General features: G+C 44.3%; 1 protein-coding gene across 1 annotated transcript in view; it reads right to left on the minus strand.

The window, feature by feature from the left end:
* SLC6A3 (solute carrier family 6 member 3) overlaps positions 1-18615 on the minus strand; it is a 154624-nt gene that overhangs the window by 29963 nt on the left and 106046 nt on the right. Inside the window, exons 4-5 of the mRNA XM_044295484.1 lie at positions 17113-17251; positions 5651-5785 (exon numbers count right to left, since the gene is read on the minus strand). Of these exons, the coding sequence (XP_044151419.1) occupies positions 5651-5785; positions 17113-17251 (274 nt within the window). The remainder of the gene's footprint in view (positions 1-5650; positions 5786-17112; positions 17252-18615) is intronic.

The following is an 18615-nucleotide window of genomic DNA, read 5'->3' on the forward strand; positions in this document are numbered from 1 at the left end:
CATCTCCATAAAGCTTTTCAGCAGATGGAAGCATGAAGTGCTCCAAAATCTCCTGATAGCTAGCTACATTGACCCTGCCCTTGATAAAACACAGTGGACCAACACCAGCAGCTGACATGGCACCCCACACCATCACTGACTGTGGGTACTTGACACTGGACTTCAGGCATTTTGGCATTTCCCTCTCCCCAGTCTTCCTCCAGACTCTGGCACCTTGATTTCCGAATGACATGCAAAATTTGCTTTCATCCGAAAAAAGTACTTTGGACCACTGAGCAACAGTCCAGTGCTGCTTCTCTGTAGCCCAGGTCAGGCGCTTCTGCCGCTGTTTCTGGTTCAAAAGTGGCTTGACCTGGGGAATGCAGCACCTGTAGCCCATTTCCTGCACACGCCTGTACACGGTGGCTCTGGATGTTTCTACTCCAGACTCAGTCCACTGCTTCCGCAGGTCCCCCAAGGTCTGGAATCGGTCCTTCTCCACAATCTTCCTCAGGGTCTGGTCACCTCTTCTCGTTGTGCAGCGTTTTCTGCCACACTTTTTCCTTCCCACAGACTTCCCACTGAGGTGCCTTGATACAGCACTCTGGGAACAGCCTATTCGTTCAGAAATTTATTTCTGTGTCTTACCCTCTTGCTTGAGGGTGTCAATGATGGCCTTCTGGACAGCAGTCAGGTCGGCAGTCTTACCCATGATTGCAGTTTTGAGTAATGAACCAGGCTGGGAGTTTTTAAAAGCCTCAGGAATCTTTTGCAGGTGTTTAGAGTTAATTAGTTGATTCAGATGATTAGGTTAATAGCTCGTTTAGAGAACCTTTTCATGATATGCTAATTTTTTTAGATAGGAATTTTGGGTTTTCATGAGCTGTATGCCAAAATCATCAATATTAAAACAATAAAAGGCTTGAACTACTTCAGTTGTGTGTAATGAATCTAAAATATATGAAAGTCTAATGTTTATCAGTACATTACAGAAAATAATGAACTTTATCACAATATGCTAATTTTTTTAGAAGGACCTGTACATATTACCAAGCTTAAAGGGAATGTGTCATCAGAAAATGACCTATATAAATCAATTTTTATTTTTATTAAAATTTTTAAAATTTTTGGTGAGGCCTTAAAAATGCAAAGGCTTATTTCTTTTGAGAGCAGCTACAAGGACCATGGACACAGACTGTCAAAGACTTCAGTTATTCGAGTCTACTCTTATACTACCCCATATTGATCTGCAAGGAAATGAAGCTGCCAAACAGCATAGCACCCAGTTTTTTTTATTGAAAGTTATACATTTACTCACTGAGATACATGTACTGAAAGGTTCTGAAAGGGAAGGTGACTTATTGTTTAAATCTTGGACAGGAGATGACTCATTGAATTCTATGGGAGACTTTATCATAACGTGTGGAGAGGTCAGGAGTGAGCTGAAAAGCTGTGATATTACCATTTGTAAATGATGGAGTCTGCGTTATCCATACAGAGGTGTTACTTGTCATTGTAAGGCTCCATTCACACAGACATATTTTTGTGCTGCATCCGATCCACATTTTTTGCAGACCTGTGCAGTCCACATCCGTATATCCGTTCCGTAGCCACCCCCCCCCCCATAAAAAAAAAGAACATATTCTATTCTTGTCCATTTTGTGGACAAGAATAGGCATTTTTAACATGGACAGTGCAGGACCTAGAAAAGGGGAAAATATAGGCCGGTGTCTGTGTTCTGCAGTTCGTGGTCTACAAAACAGACAAAGTCGTGTAAATGGGGCCTAATTCTGCCTGTAGAGATAATGATAATAGCAACTTAAAAGCTACTTTCACACTGGGATTTTGAATTCCATTTGTGAGATCCGTTTCAGGGCTCTCACAAACGGTTCAAAACGGATCAGTTCAGCCCCAATGCATTCTGAATGGATAAGGGTCCGTTCAGAATGCATCAGTTTGGCTCCTTTCCCCCTCCATTCCGCTCTGGATGCGGACACCAAAACGCTGCTTGGTGTCCGACTGGCGATGCAGACTGGCAATGCAGAGCCAAACGGATCCGTCTTGACTTACAATGTAAGTCAATGGGGACTGATCCGTTTTCACTGACACAATATGGTGCAGTTGAAAACAGATCCGTCCCCCATTGACTTTCAACGTAGGTCAGGACAGATCCGTTTTGACTTAGACTGTTTTTAAAAAGAATAATGCAAACGGATACAAGCGTTTGCATTATAGGTGTGGATCCATCTGTGCAGATACCAGACGGATCCGCACCTAACGCAGGTGTGAAAGTAGCCTTACCTGTACAGAACAGGAAATTATGACCTATTATTAGAGCTAGTGGCCAGTGTGAAAACTGCAGGATTAGGCCTCATGCACACGACCGTTATGTGCATCCGTGGCCGTTGTGCTGTTTTCCGTTTTTTTTTTTCGCTGACCCATTGACTTTCAATGGGTCCGTGGAAAAATCGGAAAATGCACCGTTTTGCAGCCGAGACCGTGATCCGTGTATCCTGTCCGTCAAAAAAATAGGACCTGTCCTATTTTTTTGACGGACAACGGTTCACGGACCCATTCAAGTCAATGGGTCCGTGAAAGAACACGGATGCACACAAGATTGGCATCCGTGTCCGTGATCTGTGGCCGTAGGTTACTTTCTGAAGATCCGTCTGCATAAAAGGTTTTTCGTGAAAACTCAGATCCGACAGTATATTCTAACACAGAGCCGTTCCCATAGTGATGGGGACGCTTCTAGTTAGAATATACAACGAACTGTGTACATGACTGCCCTCTGCTGCCTGGCAGCACCCAATCTCTTACAGGGGGCCGTGATCCGTACAATTAATCCCTCAGGTGCTGCACCCGAAGGGGTTAATTGTGCATATCATAGCCCCCTGTAAGAGATCCGGGGGCTGCCAGGCAGCAGGGGGCAGACCCCCCCAGTTTAAATTTCATTGGTGGCCCAGTGCTGCCCCCCCCCGACCCCCTCCCTCCCTCTATTGTAATAATAGCATTGGTGGCACAGTGTGCGGCCCCCCTCCCTCCCTCTATTGCATTAACATTAGTGGCAGTGTGCGCCCCCCGCCCCCCTTCCTCCCTCTATTCTTTTAATACATTGGTGGCAGTGTGTGGGCCCCCCCGCCCCCCCTTCCTCCCTCTATTGTTTTAATACATTGGTGGCAGTGTGCACCCCCCCCCCTCTTCCTCCCTCTATTCTTTTAATACATTGGTGGCAGTGTGCGGCCTCCCCTCTCCCCCCCCCCCCGATCATTGGTGACAGCGGAGTTCCGATCGGAGTCCCTGTTTAATCGCTGGGGCTACGATCGGTAACCATGGCAACGAGGATGCTACTGCAGTCCTGGTTGCCATGGTTACTTAGCAATAGTAGAAGCATCATACTTACCTGCTGGCTGCTGCGATGTCTGTGTCCGGCCGGGAGCTCCTCCTACTGGTAAGTGACAGCAATGCGCCGCACAAACCTGTCACTTACCAGTAGGAGGAGCTCCCGGCCGGACACAGACATCGCAGCAGCCAGCAGGTAAGTATGATGCTTCTACTCCGCTGCCACCAATGATCGAGGGGAGGGGAGGCCAGACACTGCCACCAATGTATTAAAACAATAGAGGGAGGAAGGGGGGGGGGCGCACACTGCCACCAATGTATTAAAACAATAGAGGGAGGAAGGGGGGGGCGGGGGGGCGCACACTGCTACCAATGTTAATGCTTTAGAGGGAGGGAGGGGGGGCCGGGGGAGGCCGCACACTGTGCCACCAATGCTATTATTACAATAGAGGGAGGGAGGGGGGGCAGGGAGGCAGGGGGGGTGCACACTGGCCACCAATGCTATTATTACAATAGAGGGAGGGAGGGGGGCGGGGGGGCCGCACTGGCCACCAATGATATTCAAACTGGGGATGGGGGGTCTGCCCCCTGCTGCCTGGCAGCCCTGATCTCTTACAGGGGGCTATGATACACACAATTAAGCCCTTCAGGAGCAGCACCTGAGGGGTTAATTGTGCTGATCACGGCCCACTGTAAGAGATCGGGTGCTGCCAGGCAGCAGGGGGCAGTCATGTACACAGTTTGTAGTATATTCTAACTAGAAGCGTCCCCATCACCATGGGAACGCCTCTGTGTTAGAATATACTGTCGGATCTGAGTTTTCACGATGTAACTCATATCCGACAGTATATTCTAACATAGAGGCGTTCCCATGGTGATGGGGACGCTTCAAGTTAAAATATACCATTGGATTGGAGAAAACTCTGATCAGGTGGTATAAAGGAACTCCAGACTTTACATTGAAAGTCAATGGGGGACGGATCTGTTTGCAATTGCACCATATTGTGTCAACGTCAAACGAATCCGTCCCCATTGACTTGCATTGTAATTCAGGACGGATCCGTTTGGCTACGCACGGCAGGCGGACACCAAAACGTGGATCATGTCCGTGGATCCTCCAAAAATCAAGGAAGACCCACGGACAAAAAAACGGTCACGGATCACGGACCAACGGAACCCCATTTTGCGGACAGTGAAAAAATACTGTCGTGTGCATGAGGCCTTATATACTTAAAAAAAAAATCTAATATAGATAGTAATGTGGAAAAATGTAATCACAAAAATTCAAAAAAATATTTTTAACATAAAAACATGGGGGTGAGTTATCAAAACTGATAGAAAACAAGCAGATTCCACCTTTCATTTTTCAGAGCTTCTCGGTAAAAAAATTGGTGGCATCTGATTGGTATGAGAAAATAAGCCAGTTTTCCTTTACACCAGTTTGAAAATTCTTCCCCATCATTTAAACAATAGGTGATTTTCTGATGACACATTGCCTTTTAAAACCTTTCAGTACATGCACCTCCGTGTGTAAATTTAAAATGTTCAATTCCAAAAATTGGTGCTATGCTGTTTGGTAGCGTCATTTCCTTGCAGGTTACATGCTCCATTTATTTCAATATGGGGCAGTATAAGAGGAGACTCAGACAACTGCATTCTTTGACTTTCTCCTGCTCAGCAACAAGAACAGATAGATATACAGTTGAAATAACCTGCTTCGGTTCCAAGGTACCAGTCGTAACCAAAGCCAAGTTCTGTTTCAAGTATTAAAGTGGTTTTCCACTTTAAAAATCAACTACTGAAGTTATTCGACAAAGTCAAGCGCGACTTCATGAATAACTCTCTTCGGCTCATCGGAGCCCATACATTCTAACACTGTATGGAGACAAATCTCAATACACTATTATTCCGTAGTTTTGAACAAAGTGACTTCGAATTAAGCATCCGAAGCTTGCTTCGCTCAACTCTAGAGACAATCAAAGCAGTGATAAATCTCAATTTAGAAAGGGGTCCATTGAAGCTCATTTCCTAGTTGAATAGCCCAGAGAGCTGTTGTCCCTTATTGTCAACTTTCCTATTGGCTGTTCATCTACATTATAAATATCTAAGTAGAAATGTAATTTACTGTATTATAACAAACTTACTATGCATTTAGTAAGGAAGCTAAACAGTCTTTGCCATAAATATTTTAAAACCAGTGCCTATCTAATGGAAAACTACTGCATATAAAATAATAGAATGGGTCATTTTACATTGCCACAAGTACATGGTAACAAAGCTAAAAAATGTAAATAAAGCACATCCTTGCACTGCCTATATGTCCACTTACCGAAGGCTTACAAAGCTGAAGAAAATCAACACTTAAATAAGCTTTAATTCCATCTATAGCTCCTGGAAGAGTAATGCCACGAAGTAACAATGCTGTCAAGACAACATATGGCATTGTAGCTGTAATCCACACCACCTAAAATCCAAGACAGAAGATTCAAAAGAATAAAAAAAGAAAAGAATATAAACGGCAAATGACACAATAATAGAGGTTATTTATTACATTTATTTATTTATAAATTCTTTATTTTCCAATTTTCAATTAAGAAAGACAGAAGAACATGACAGGTAAAGGCGTAGCCATAAAGAATTAGCATCCAATGTCATACAGTGATAAGCATAATGATCAAACCATATACATACATGGATTATTGTTATTGCTATTATTGTTCAGTTCCCTCTAAAATGGGAGGCATTATGAGAGAGAGATATTCAACGGCCCTGACTTTCTCCCAAAGATATCAGGGTTGAGTTGATCGAGGGAAACTATTTATTACATTTATATTATATTTTAAGAGATTAATTTTAAAAGACTTTTCAAAATTATTGTCCACTGGTACAACAGTAATTATTGCGCCTTGTCACAAACTGAGAAGGAGAGAGTGCTTGAACTGAGAGACCTTGGTTTATCACGCGGTGCGTCAGTGCTGTTCAATGTCGCATGTTTTGGTAGCTGGGAAAACAATAAAGAATTGGAATAACAGCAAGAGTTGCACAGGACCTCTGCACTGATAGATCGTCTCATTAGAAGTATAACGAATAGTGATCCATTTTGTACTGCAAGTCAAACAGGAAGTCACATACCAAGCCTAGGGTGGCAAACAGTGTCTATACAAACCATCAGAAGGCGTTTGTACGATATTGGGCTTGGAGCCATACTTCCAGCTACAGGTGTTCTATTGACCTCATAATGCTGCTCGCAAAGGCTATAATGGTGCACAGCTAGACTGCAATGGAGGGCTATCCTCTTCAGTGATGAGTCATGCTTTTTGTCTTTGATGCAAATGCAATGAAAGCCGGAGATTGGTCTGGAGACCATAAGGGAAACTCCATGAAGAGTCCTTCACAAAGGAGCATCAAATGGTGTGGGGAGGCATAATGTATGGTAAACGGACCACTCTAGTCTTCATTTCAGGTGCACCAACAGCTCAGAGTTACATTGATTTGGTTATGAAACCAGTGGTAAGACCACATCTCTAAGTGTCCCAGGAGCCATTTTTTAACAGGACAATGCCAGGCCACATGTTGCTAGTGCTACTGTGAGCAGCTGTTGTGGCCTATATGCATTACCATGGCCTGCAGCATCTCCGGACATGTCTCCCATTGAGGCTATCTGGGACGTCATTGGTTGGCAATCGCAAAGAATGCGGATGTTTTGCGTTTCCAAGTGCAGTGTGGCAGAACATTCCTCAGAAGGAGCTCAGAAAACCCTCATTGATAGCATGACATGGTGTGTAAGTACACATAATGTGTTCATACTCGATACTGAATAAATTTTAAGGTTTTGAATATTTTGTTTCAATTTTTGTTATAATTTGCATAACTTTAACATGTCTATAAAATTTGTAATTTCATTAAGTCCATGATTTTTACTTACTAATGTTGTAATTTTATCTTTGAGGAGTGTTCTAAGTTCTAACATGTGGCAGAGTTATTTTTACAGTTGCTACCTGATATCTATTCACAGGATTTCTTTAGGAAAATTAGCAAGCAGTCGCTTGTATTCGAAAGGGGTACTAAAATTAAAGAGGACCTCTCATGGGTCCAGACTTTATAAACTAAGTATCAGGGTATATAGGACATACAGCAGGGATCTAATAGCGCTTACAATTTTTTCTGGGTGCAGCTCCATTCACCAGCTGTGGCCTACATTAAATTCTCCTGCCCTGTATGCAAATTTTTGCATCAGTACAGGGATGAGAAGAAGACTGCCCTGTTTCTCAATGGGCATGTCCTTCTCCCTGGCTGTGAGCTGTCCAATCACAGTGGAGAGCGTCACAGCCAGGGAGAAAAAAACCCCTCACCTTCTCCCTGGCTGTGACGCTCTCCGCTGCGATTGGACAGATCACAGCCAGGTAGAAGGAGATGCCCATTGAGAACCAGGGCAGTCTCCTCCTCCCTGTTCCGATGCAAAAATTAGCATATGGGGGGAGAATTTATTGTGGGCCACAGCGGGCAAACGGAGCGGCACCCAGAAAAAATAGTAAGCGTAAGATCCCCACTGTATGCCCTACATACCCTGATACTTAGTTTATAAAGTCTGGACCCAGGAAAGCTCCTCTTTAAGAGCAATAAAGAGGGCTAGGGCAGATGGAATCTTGATGGATGAGTTTTTTCTAGTGTTAAGCAAATCGAAGTATCTGAAGGGGAATTCGATCTAAGGTTTAGGAAAAATTTGATTCGCCACAAAGCTGAATTTCCTCGCACTTTGTGGTCACTAATCAATTTTTCATAAAATGGTGGCTGAAAATAAAAAATTATTCTCACCTCTGTGTCCCGTGTTGACTGAAAAAAACCCACCAAAGGACCTGTGGCGAGAGCGAAGACGTCACCACGTGATTAAGCTGGCCACATCCTGTGACATCATCATTGACGTCACTGTGTGTAACCATCGTGATCACGTGGTGACGTCATCATGCTCGCGGCAGGTCCTTTGGCGGGTTTTCTTCAATCAAAATTGGAGCTAACAGCCTCTCTCTTTTTTACAGAAGGCGGTGTGATCACTGTTCCCATTCGTTACGCCTACTATGAAAACTTACTATGAAAAGCGATTTGTGATAAAGTAATATGTAACTAATAGGGTTGAGCGAACACCTGGAAGTTCGGGTTTGGGACCCAAACTTGACTCCGTAACCGAACCCCATTGGGGACCCAAGTCAATGGGGACCCGAACTTTAGGGCACTAAAATGGCTCTAAAAAAAATCATAGAAAGGGCTAGTGGGCTGCAAAAGGAAGCAAAATATGGGTAAAAGCAGGACAATTGTCCTGCAAACAAATGTGGATAGGGAAATGAATTAAAATAACATAGAATGAAAAAAAATGTTAAAAATTATGATCTTGAACTAGGAGGTGGAGTTCAAAGTGGAGTAGGAGGTTGAGGAGGTGGTGGACGTGGTGGTGTAGGTGGAAGCAGTGGTGGTAGAGGAGGAGGTAGCCAACACTTTTTTTGCAGTTTATTTATTTATTTTAATTTTATTTTTTATAAATTTGGGAAGACCCCAAAACATTGTGAAAGTGCACAAGGTATCGACAAGTCCTGTGGGATCCATGCCTGGTTCATTTTAATGAACATGAGTTTGTCCACATTGGCTGTGGACAGGCGGCTGTGCTTGTCTGTGATAACCCCCTCTGCTGTGCTGAACACACGTACGGACATTACATTGGCAACATAGCAGGCCAGTACCTCAAAGGCGTAAAGGGCAAGCTCAGGCCATGTGCCCAATTTGGAGACCCAGAAGTTGAATGGGGCAGACCCATCAGTCAGTACGTGTAGGCATGTGCACACGTACTATTCCACCATGTTGCTGAAATGCTGCCTCCTGCTAAGACGTTCCATATCAGCTGGTGGTGCTTGTTGTTGTGGCATGCTGACAAAGATTTTCCACATTTTGGCCATGCAAACCCTCCCTTCTGAGGTGCTGGTGGTGCCCCAGCTGCGTTGGCGACTTCTTCCTCCTCCTCTGCCTTCACCTTGTGCTTCCACTGAGCCACCGGTGTCAGGTGAGAATGCCATCAGCAGCGTGTCTACCAGCTTGTACTCGCGCATCTTCCGATCACGCTCAAGTGACGGAATTAAGAATGGCACGTTGTCCTTCCAGCAGGATGGCCACTCAGTAATCAGCACTGGTTAGAATGTGGGCAACTTAGCGGTCGTTGCGCAGGCACTGCAGCCTGTAGGCGCTCATGTGTGCCAGGCTGCCCAGAGGCAACGACAAGCTGTCCTCTGTGGGTGGTGTATCGTCTGTGTCCTCTGTATCCCCCCAGCCATGCTCCAGTGATGCCCATGAGCTGCTTTGGGTTCCACCCTGCTGTGAACATGGTTCCTTCTCATCATTATCCTCCTCATCCTCCAGAACTGTGCCATGGCTGGACAATTGTGTTACCTGGCCTCTGTTGGTGCAGGAACCCACCCTCCGAGCCACTTGTGAATAACTGGCCTGATAACCATGGAAACGATCCCTCTTCCTCCTCCTCTTCCTCCTGTGCCACATCCTCTTCCATTATCTCCCAAAGTTTTTTTTCAAGGAGACATAGAAGTGGGATAGTCATCAGCACTGGCCATGTTGGTGGAGTACTCGAAACAGTGCAACATGGCACACACGTCCCGCATGGAAGCCCACTCGGTGGTGAAGTGGTGCTGTTCCGCAGAGTGACTCACCCGTGCATGCTGCAGCCGAAACTCCACTATCGCCTGCTGCTGCTCGTGCAGTCTCTCCAGCATGTGCAAGGTGGGGTTCCATCTTGTGGGCACGTCGCATATGAGGGGGTGAGCGGGAAGGCCAAAGTTACGCTGCAGCACAGACAGGCAAGCAGCAGCAGGGTCAGAACGCCGAAAGCGCGCACAGACGGACCACACTTGAACCTCTGCACCACCAAATTCAGCACATGCGCCAGTCAAGGGATGTGCGTCAAACCAGCTAGGCCCAGAGCTGCTACGAGGTTTCTCCCATCGCAAGTGGGTAGGGGGGTACTTCCTCTTTCTCTCCAGTGTGTTGGAGATGGTCAGATGAACGCTTCCATGGGACATTGTGGAGATGCTTGGTGACGATGACGGACGTGGTGGAGTTGCTGCCACATCCTCTGTTTGCAGGGTGGCAGGTTCCACTGTCAATCCAGAGGGGGAGGAATAGGCCGAGACTGCAGCAGAAGAGGGACCAGGAGGAGCCTGAGATCTTTTGTGGTTTTTGAGGTGTTTACTCCACTGCAGCTCATGCTTTGCATTTAGATGCAGGTGGTGCTCAGGTTTTAAACATTTATGCTTCGCTTCAGGCACTGATTACACAACGTGCAAACCGCGTTTTGTCATCAGCACATTGTCTGAAGAACTGCCATGGAGCTCCTTGGAGCTGGTTTTGGTGTGCTCAGTCCCTGGGTGCAGTGGGCAGTAGCAGGCGTACTGACTAGGGGATGGCCACTCTGCTTTTGCACACTGCTCCTTCTTTTGCTGTGCGGCTGGTGCTGTGTGACCACCACCTCTTCCTCTGAACTGCACACGTCACTTGCATGACCTTGATTCCATGTTGGGTCTAGGATTCATCATCCTCCACATCATCTTCCACCCACTATTCACCCCTTCCGTCCTTGCCGGTCTGCACACTGGAGTAAGCCGCAGCAGTTGGCACCTCTGTTTCATAATCATCATAGATGTGCTGCGGTTGTCCTCCCATGTCCACATCCTGAAACATAAGTGGTTGGGCATCAGTGCACTCAATCTCTTCCACTTCTGGAGCAGGGCTATGTGGACTGCCCTCAAAAACCCTGCCAGCAGAAAAATCAAAAAGCATAAGAGACTGCTGCATGACTTGGGGGTCAGACAGCTTGGCTGATTTGCAAGGGGGCGAGGGGAAAGACAGATGCTCATGGGCTGCAGTAGCCAATTCTGCGCTTTCAGCAGGGGACCGGGTGGGAGACAATGTGAAGGAACTGGAGGCACTGTCAGCCACCCAATCTACTACCGCCTCTACTTGTTCTGGCCTCACCATTTGTACACCGGTATTCAGGCCTGTGACCAGCAAAACAGCTAGTGGTTTAGAAGGACCTGCGATGATGTCACCATAATGTGACCAGTGCAGGAGAGGATGGCAGTGAAGAGGAGAAGTCCTGGGGGAAGAATCTGTGGTGATGTCTGCTACACGAGGAGAGGTAGGTGAAGGGAGAGGCAGAAGAATGCTGGGAGTAGTGGTTATTTAAATTGGACTGTATGTTAGGGCTGAAGAGAGGGGTGTTATTTACATGGAACTGTGTGTTTGAGGTGGCTGGGGAGGGGGTTATGTTATTTACATGGGACTGTATATTGATGGCGACTGTGGGAGGGGATGTTATTTTCATGGGACTGTATGTTGATGGCGGCTGTGGGAGGGGACATGTTATTTACATGGGACTGTATGTTGATGGTGGCTGTAGGAGGGAGTGATGTTATTTACATGGGACTGTATGTTGGAGGTGGCTAGGGCAGGGTAATGTAATTTACATGAGACTGTATGTTGAAGGCGGCTGGGGGAGGGAGTGATGTTACTTAAATGGGACTAAATGTTGAGGAGATGATGTTTACATGGGATTGCATGTTGGAGGTGGCTGGGGAGGCGGTGATGATATTTACATGGGACTGTATTTTGGAGGGGGCTGTATATAGAGAGGGTTGTTATTTACATGGGACTGTATATTGGAGGGGGCTGGAGAGATGGTGTGATGTTATTTACATGGGACTTTATGGCGGAGGTAAATAGTGTTATTTACATGGCACTGTATTTTGGAAGGGGCTGAAGGTAGGGGAGTTATGTTATTTACATGGAACTGTATTTTGGAGAGGGCAGGAAAGATGGTGTGATGTTATTTACATGGGTCTGAATGGAGGAGGGAGTAATATAACTACAGGGGGCACTGCAGGGGGCATTATAAATACTGGTGGCACTTCAGGGTGAGCATTATAAAAGTAGGGGGCAGTATAAATACTGGGGGAACTGTAGGGGTATTATAAATCCAGGGTACATTATAGGCATTCTTATTACTACTGGGGGCTCTATAGGAGGGACTTATAGATCTGCCTTATTTCTACTAAGTGCACTATGGGGGGTGTTATTACCACTGGGGAACAATAAGGGGGCATTATTTCTTCTGGGGGCTCTGTGAGAGCATTATTAATACTGGAGGGCTCTTCTACTAATGGGGGCACTCTTTGGGAGTGTTATCACAGTTGGGGGCACTATAGGGGGCAGAATTACTAATGGAGGCACTCTTGGGGAGCAGTATCATGGTTGTGGGCACTGTAGGGGGCAGTATTAATAATGAGGGCATTCTAGAAGGGAATTACTATTGGTGGGACTTGGAGGAGCACTATTACTATGGGGGCACTCATATTTCTTCAGGATAGTATTTGGGGTATTGAAGGGCTCAGCTAGCAGCAGGATAACACTGTGGGGACTCCACGTTGGAGGACAATAATAGAAATGTGAGGAAGCTAAGATGTCTGTGTGTCACACTCTGCAGAGACAAGGCGCGGTGAAAGAAGTTGTCCAGACCGAATGAAGAAGATGATGACATTGAAGATCTACAGTACAGACCAAAAGTTTGGACACACCTTCTCATTCAAAGAGTTTTCTTTATTTTAATGACTATGAAAATTGTAGATTCACACTGAAGGCATCAAAACTATGAATTAACACATGTGGAATTATATACATAACAAAAAAGTGTGAAACAACTGAAAATATGTCATATTCTAGGTTCTTCAAAGTAGCCACCTTTTGCTTTGATTACTGCTTTGCACACTCTTGGCATTCTCTTGATGAGCTTCAAAAGGTAGTCACCTGAAATGGTTTTCACTTCACAGGTGTGCCCTCTCAGGTTTAATAAGTGGGATTTCTTGCCTTATAAATGGGGTTGGGACCATCAGTTGCGTTGTGGAGAAGTCAGGTGGATACACAGTCCTACTGAATAGACTGTTAGAATTTGTATTATGGCAAGAAAAAAGCAGCTAAGTAAAGAAAAACAAGTGGCCATCATTACTTTAAGAAATGAAGGTCAGTCAGTCCGAAAAACTGGGAAAACTTTGAAAGTGTCCCCAAGTGCAGTCACAAAAACCATCAAGCGCTACAAAGAAACTGGCTCACATGCGGACCGCCCCAGGAAAGGAAGACCAAGAGTCACCTCTGCTGCGGAGGATAAGTTCATCCGAGTCACCAGCCTCAGAAATCGCAGGTTAACAACAGCTCAGATTAGAGACCAGGTCAATGCCACACAGAGTTCTAGCAGCAGACACATCTCTAGAACAACTGTTAAGAGGAGACTGTGTGAATCAGGTCTTCATGGTAGAATATCTGCTAGGAAACCACTGCTAAGGACAGGCAACAAGCAGAAGAGACTTGTTTGGGCTAAAGAACACAAGGAATGGACATTAGACCAGTGGAAATCTGTGCTTTGGTCTGATGAGTCCAAATTTGAGATCTTTGGTTCCAACCACCGTGTCTTTGTGCGACGCAGAAAAGGTGAACGGATGGACTCTACATGCCTGGTCCCCACCGTGAAGCATGGAGGAGGAGGTGTGATGGTGTGGGGGTGCTTTGTTGGTGACACTGTTGGGGATTTATTCAAAATTGAAGGCATACTGAACCAGCATGGCTACCACAGCATCTTGCAGCGGCATGCTATTCCATCCGGTTTGCGTTTAGTTGGACCATCATTTACTTTTCAACAGGACAATGACCCCAAACACACCTCTAGGCTGTGTAAGGGCTATTTGACCATGAAGGAGAGTGATGGGGTGCTGCGCCAGAAGACCTGGCCTCCACAGTCACCGGACCTGAACCCAATCGAGATGGTTTGGGGTGAGCTGGACCGCAGAGTGAAGGCAAAAGGGCCAACAAGTGATAAGCATCTCTGGGAACTCCTTCAAGACTGTTGGAAGACCATTTCAGGTGACTACCTCTTGAAGCTCATCAAGAGAATGCCAAGAGTGTGCAAAGCAGTAATCAAAGCAAAAGGTGGCTACTTTGAAGAACCTAGAATATGACATATTTTCAGTTGTTTCACACTTTTTTGTTATGTATATAATTCCACATGTGTTAATTCATAGTTTTGATGCCTTCAGTGTGAATCTACAATTTTCATAGTCATGAAAGTAAAGAAAACTCTTTGAATGAGGAGGTGTGTCCAAACTTTTGGTCTGTACTGTATATCGGAGGAGACATCACCTGGGAGGCACTGGATGTGACAGGTATGTGCTGCTGCATAGCGAGTACAGGAAAGTGCGGGGGGAGGGTCGATTTAGAGAACTGGCCATATTTATTGGGGCTTGGGCCCCTGATCTTTTGAGACACTAGCAATGCCCCTGGGCCTCACCATAGCCGACCAAAGAAGTTCAGTGTACGTGGTCAGCATCATATCCAGAAGTTGTCTTTTCAGAATAGACGTATGAGTGGGGCCAGCATTGCTGCAGAGGTTAAAGGGGTGGGGAGTCAGCCTGTCAGTGCTCATACCATACACCGCACACTGCATCAAATTGGTCTGCATGGCAGAAGGAAGCCTCTTCTAAAGATGATGCACAAGAAAGCCTGCAAACAGTTTGCTAAAGACAAGCAGACTAAAGACATGGATTACTAGAACCATGTCATGTGGTCTTATGAGGCCAAGATGAAATTATTTGGTTAAGATGGTGTCGAGTGTTTGTGATGTCAACCAGGTGAGGACTGCAAAGATAAGCGTGTCTTGCCTACAGTCAAGCATGGTGGTGGGAGTGTCATGGTTTGGGGCTGCATGAGTGCTGCCAGCTGTGAGGAGCTACAGTTCGTTGAGGGAACCTTGAATGCTAGCATGTAATGTGAAATACTGAAGCAGAGTATGATTCCCTCCTTTTGTAAACTGGGCTGCAGGGCAAACTACCAACATGATGACCCCAACACACCTCTAAGATGACCACTGCCTTGCTAAAGAAATTGAGGGTAAAGGTGCAGGACTGGCTAAGCATGTCTCCAGACCTAAATCCTATTGAGCATTGGTGGGGCATCCTCAAATGGAAAGTGGAGGAGTGCAAGGTCGCTAACATCCACCAGCTCTGTGATGTCATCATGGAGGAGTGGAAGAGTATTCCAGTGGCCACCTGTGAAGCTCTAGTGAACTCCATGCCCAAGAGAGTTAAGGCAGTGCTGGAAAATAATGGTGGCCACACAATATATTCACATTTTGGGCACAATTTGGCCATTTTCACTTAGGGGTGTATTCACTTTTGTTGCCAGTGGTTCAGACATTAATGGCTGTGTGTTTAGTTATTTTGAAGGCACACCAAATTTACACTGCCATAAAAGCTGTACACTGACTACTCTACATTGTATCAAAGCGTCATATCTTCAGTGTTATCACAATAAAATATTTACAAAAATGTGAGGAGTGTACTCACTTTTGTGAGATACTGTATATAGCTATGGGTAAACACATAGTTGCTGATGTTAACAAATAGCCTGTTTTTATTTATTTTATTAAGTCAAATTTTTTATACTTTTTAAAATAAAAAAAATGGTCCAAAAATTGTCCCTTATTGGGAAAAAATGCTGTCCCAAAATATGCTTATAAACTCAACCATAAATAGTAGAAAGATTGCAACAGTTTTTTAGGAAAAACATGCAGACCTAATTCGAAGTCCCCTGGTTGCAACCAAATTAAACGCACTAAAATATGCTTAAAGGGGTTGTCCGAGATTTTGATTTTGATGACTTATCCTCAGGATAGGTCATCAATATCAGAGAGCTGTGGGTCCATCTTCCAATACCTCTGCCAATTAGGTGTTTTAAGATGCTGCCGTGTTCTGGTGCTTTAGACATCACATTCATCAGTCACATGGGCCTAGGCACCACTCAGTCCCATTCAAGTGAATATGGCTGAGCTAAAATACTAAGCACAGACGCCATCCAATGGATGAAGTTATACCTTGTAAACTGCAAGTGGGCCATAGCGATTACCAGAGCTTACCAATAGTCCATCTTGAGGATAGGTCATCAATATTAAAACCCCAGACAACCTCTTTGAACATTTATATATGGTAGAAAAATTGCAACAGGTTTTCTGGGAAAAAAAATACAGGCAATTGTATATGCATTGAATTTTATATGCATTGAATTTTTGTATATGCATTGAATTTTAAAAGTAATATGACAGAAGCCATTAATCACAATTCTTTCAAAGCAAATTACCAAAGTTTCGGATTCAAATGACAGAAGAATTTTTCTTGAAATTGGTGACGAATTTGATTAGTTTAGAATCAATCTGCTCATCTCTAACCGCTAGTAGTTTATACACAGATGTAATCAGGGCATCTATCACTACTTTGTTCTGCCCTCAGATAGGATTTCCTTTTTAACGGATTTAAATTCCTCTGCAAGTTGACATAGCAGAAAACTCAGTAAAACATGCATCTTCTGCTCCATTAAGGAAATGGCGGAAATAATGGGCCAGATTTACTAATGAAATTGTGGACTGTTTTAGATACTTTATTTATCCTGAGAGTGCGGTTTCACGGAAAGGGGTTTGACTTAAATGGAACATTGTGCACTAAAAGCAACAAAGATTTGGCACATTTGTAAAGTTAGACTAGACAGTCTAAAGATTCACCTGATTCATCATCCAGCATCATTAACTGATAAGTCCGACAGTATTAGTAAATCTGCCTGATGTGTCATATTTCATGCACCTGAATTGCAAATAGCTGATTCAAAGTTTTTGTTAAAAGCAGGTTTACTGCCCAAAAGTCTCACCTTCCCAGAAGTCTTCACTCCTTTCCATAAGCTGAAATAAAGGAATACGATCACAACAATTAGACAAGATGTAAGGTTCCAGCGAGGCAGGCCTAAATCGTTGATTCCTGTGCTTTCATGAAGATGCAGAACACCCCGCCTAAAATTAACAACAATATTAATGATATTATGTTATTAATGATAATACTGTGTCTCTTGTGCAGCAATTAGAAACCATTGGGAATATTTATCAAAAACAGTACAAAGTGGTGGAAAAGTTACATCTACTATGCTAATAAACCAACACATATGAGTAATGCTATGTTCCTTTAAAATTAGCTTTTTATTAAACATGATTAAAATAAGAATTGTCATTTCATAATTAAAGTAGGGATTCAAATAAATAGCGCCATCGTTCATATTCATTACACCGTCATGAATATATAGTGGTATGAAGGTGCAATAATTTCAGTATTGAGTTTATCTAATTAGAGTAAGGTATGGCCAACTAGCTCTTTTTTACCTAATTCATGCCTGTGGTAAATGGGGTTAACATAACACAACCTAGGCTGTTCATTACAACCTTCTGAATTGACCCCTAAATAATTATCAGCCTACCCATGCTCAACAATAAATGGGAAGTCGCCATTTTACATTCAACTTAATGAGAATGCTTGGACTGGGAGAAAACGTCTGTAAGTGGGTAAGTAACTGGCTCAATGATAGAAAACAGAGGGTGCTTATTAATGGTACATACTCAGATTGGGTCACTGTCACTAGTGGGGTACCTCAGGGGTCAGTATTGGGCCCTATTCTCTTCAATATATTTATTAATGATCTTGTAGAAGGCTTGCAGAGTAAAATACAAATTTTCGCAGATGACACTAAACTGTGTAAAGTAATTAACACTGATGAGGACAGTATACTACTATAGAGGGATCTGGATAGATTGGAGGCTTGGGCAGATAAGTGGTAGATGAGGTTTAACACTGACAAATGTAAAATTATGCACATGGGAAGGAATAATGCAAGTCACCCGTACTTATTAAATGGTAAAACACTCAGTAACACTGACATGGAAAAAGATCTAGGAATTTTAATAAACAGCAAACTAAGCTGCAACAACCAGTGTCAGGCAGCTGCTGCCAAGGCCAATAAGATAATGGGTTGCATCAAAAGGGGCATAGATGCCCGTGATGAGAACATAGTCCTACCACTTTACAAATCATTAGTAAGACCACACATGGAGTACTGTGTACAGTTCTTGGCTCCTGTAAACAAGGCAGACATAGCAGAGCTGGAGAGGGTCCAGAGGAGGGCAACTAAAGTAATAACTGGAATGGGGCAACTACAGTACCCTGAAAGATTATCACAATTAGGGTTATTCACTTTAGAAAAAAGACGACTGAGAGGAGATCTAATTAATATGTATAAATATATCAGGGGTCAGTACAGAGATCTATCCTATCATCTATTCATTCCCAGGATGGTGACTGTGACGAGGGGACATCCTCTGCGTCTGGA

This window comes from Bufo gargarizans, chromosome 5, assembly GCF_014858855.1.
Source record: "Bufo gargarizans isolate SCDJY-AF-19 chromosome 5, ASM1485885v1, whole genome shotgun sequence".
Taxonomy (NCBI): domain Eukaryota; kingdom Metazoa; phylum Chordata; class Amphibia; order Anura; family Bufonidae; genus Bufo; species Bufo gargarizans.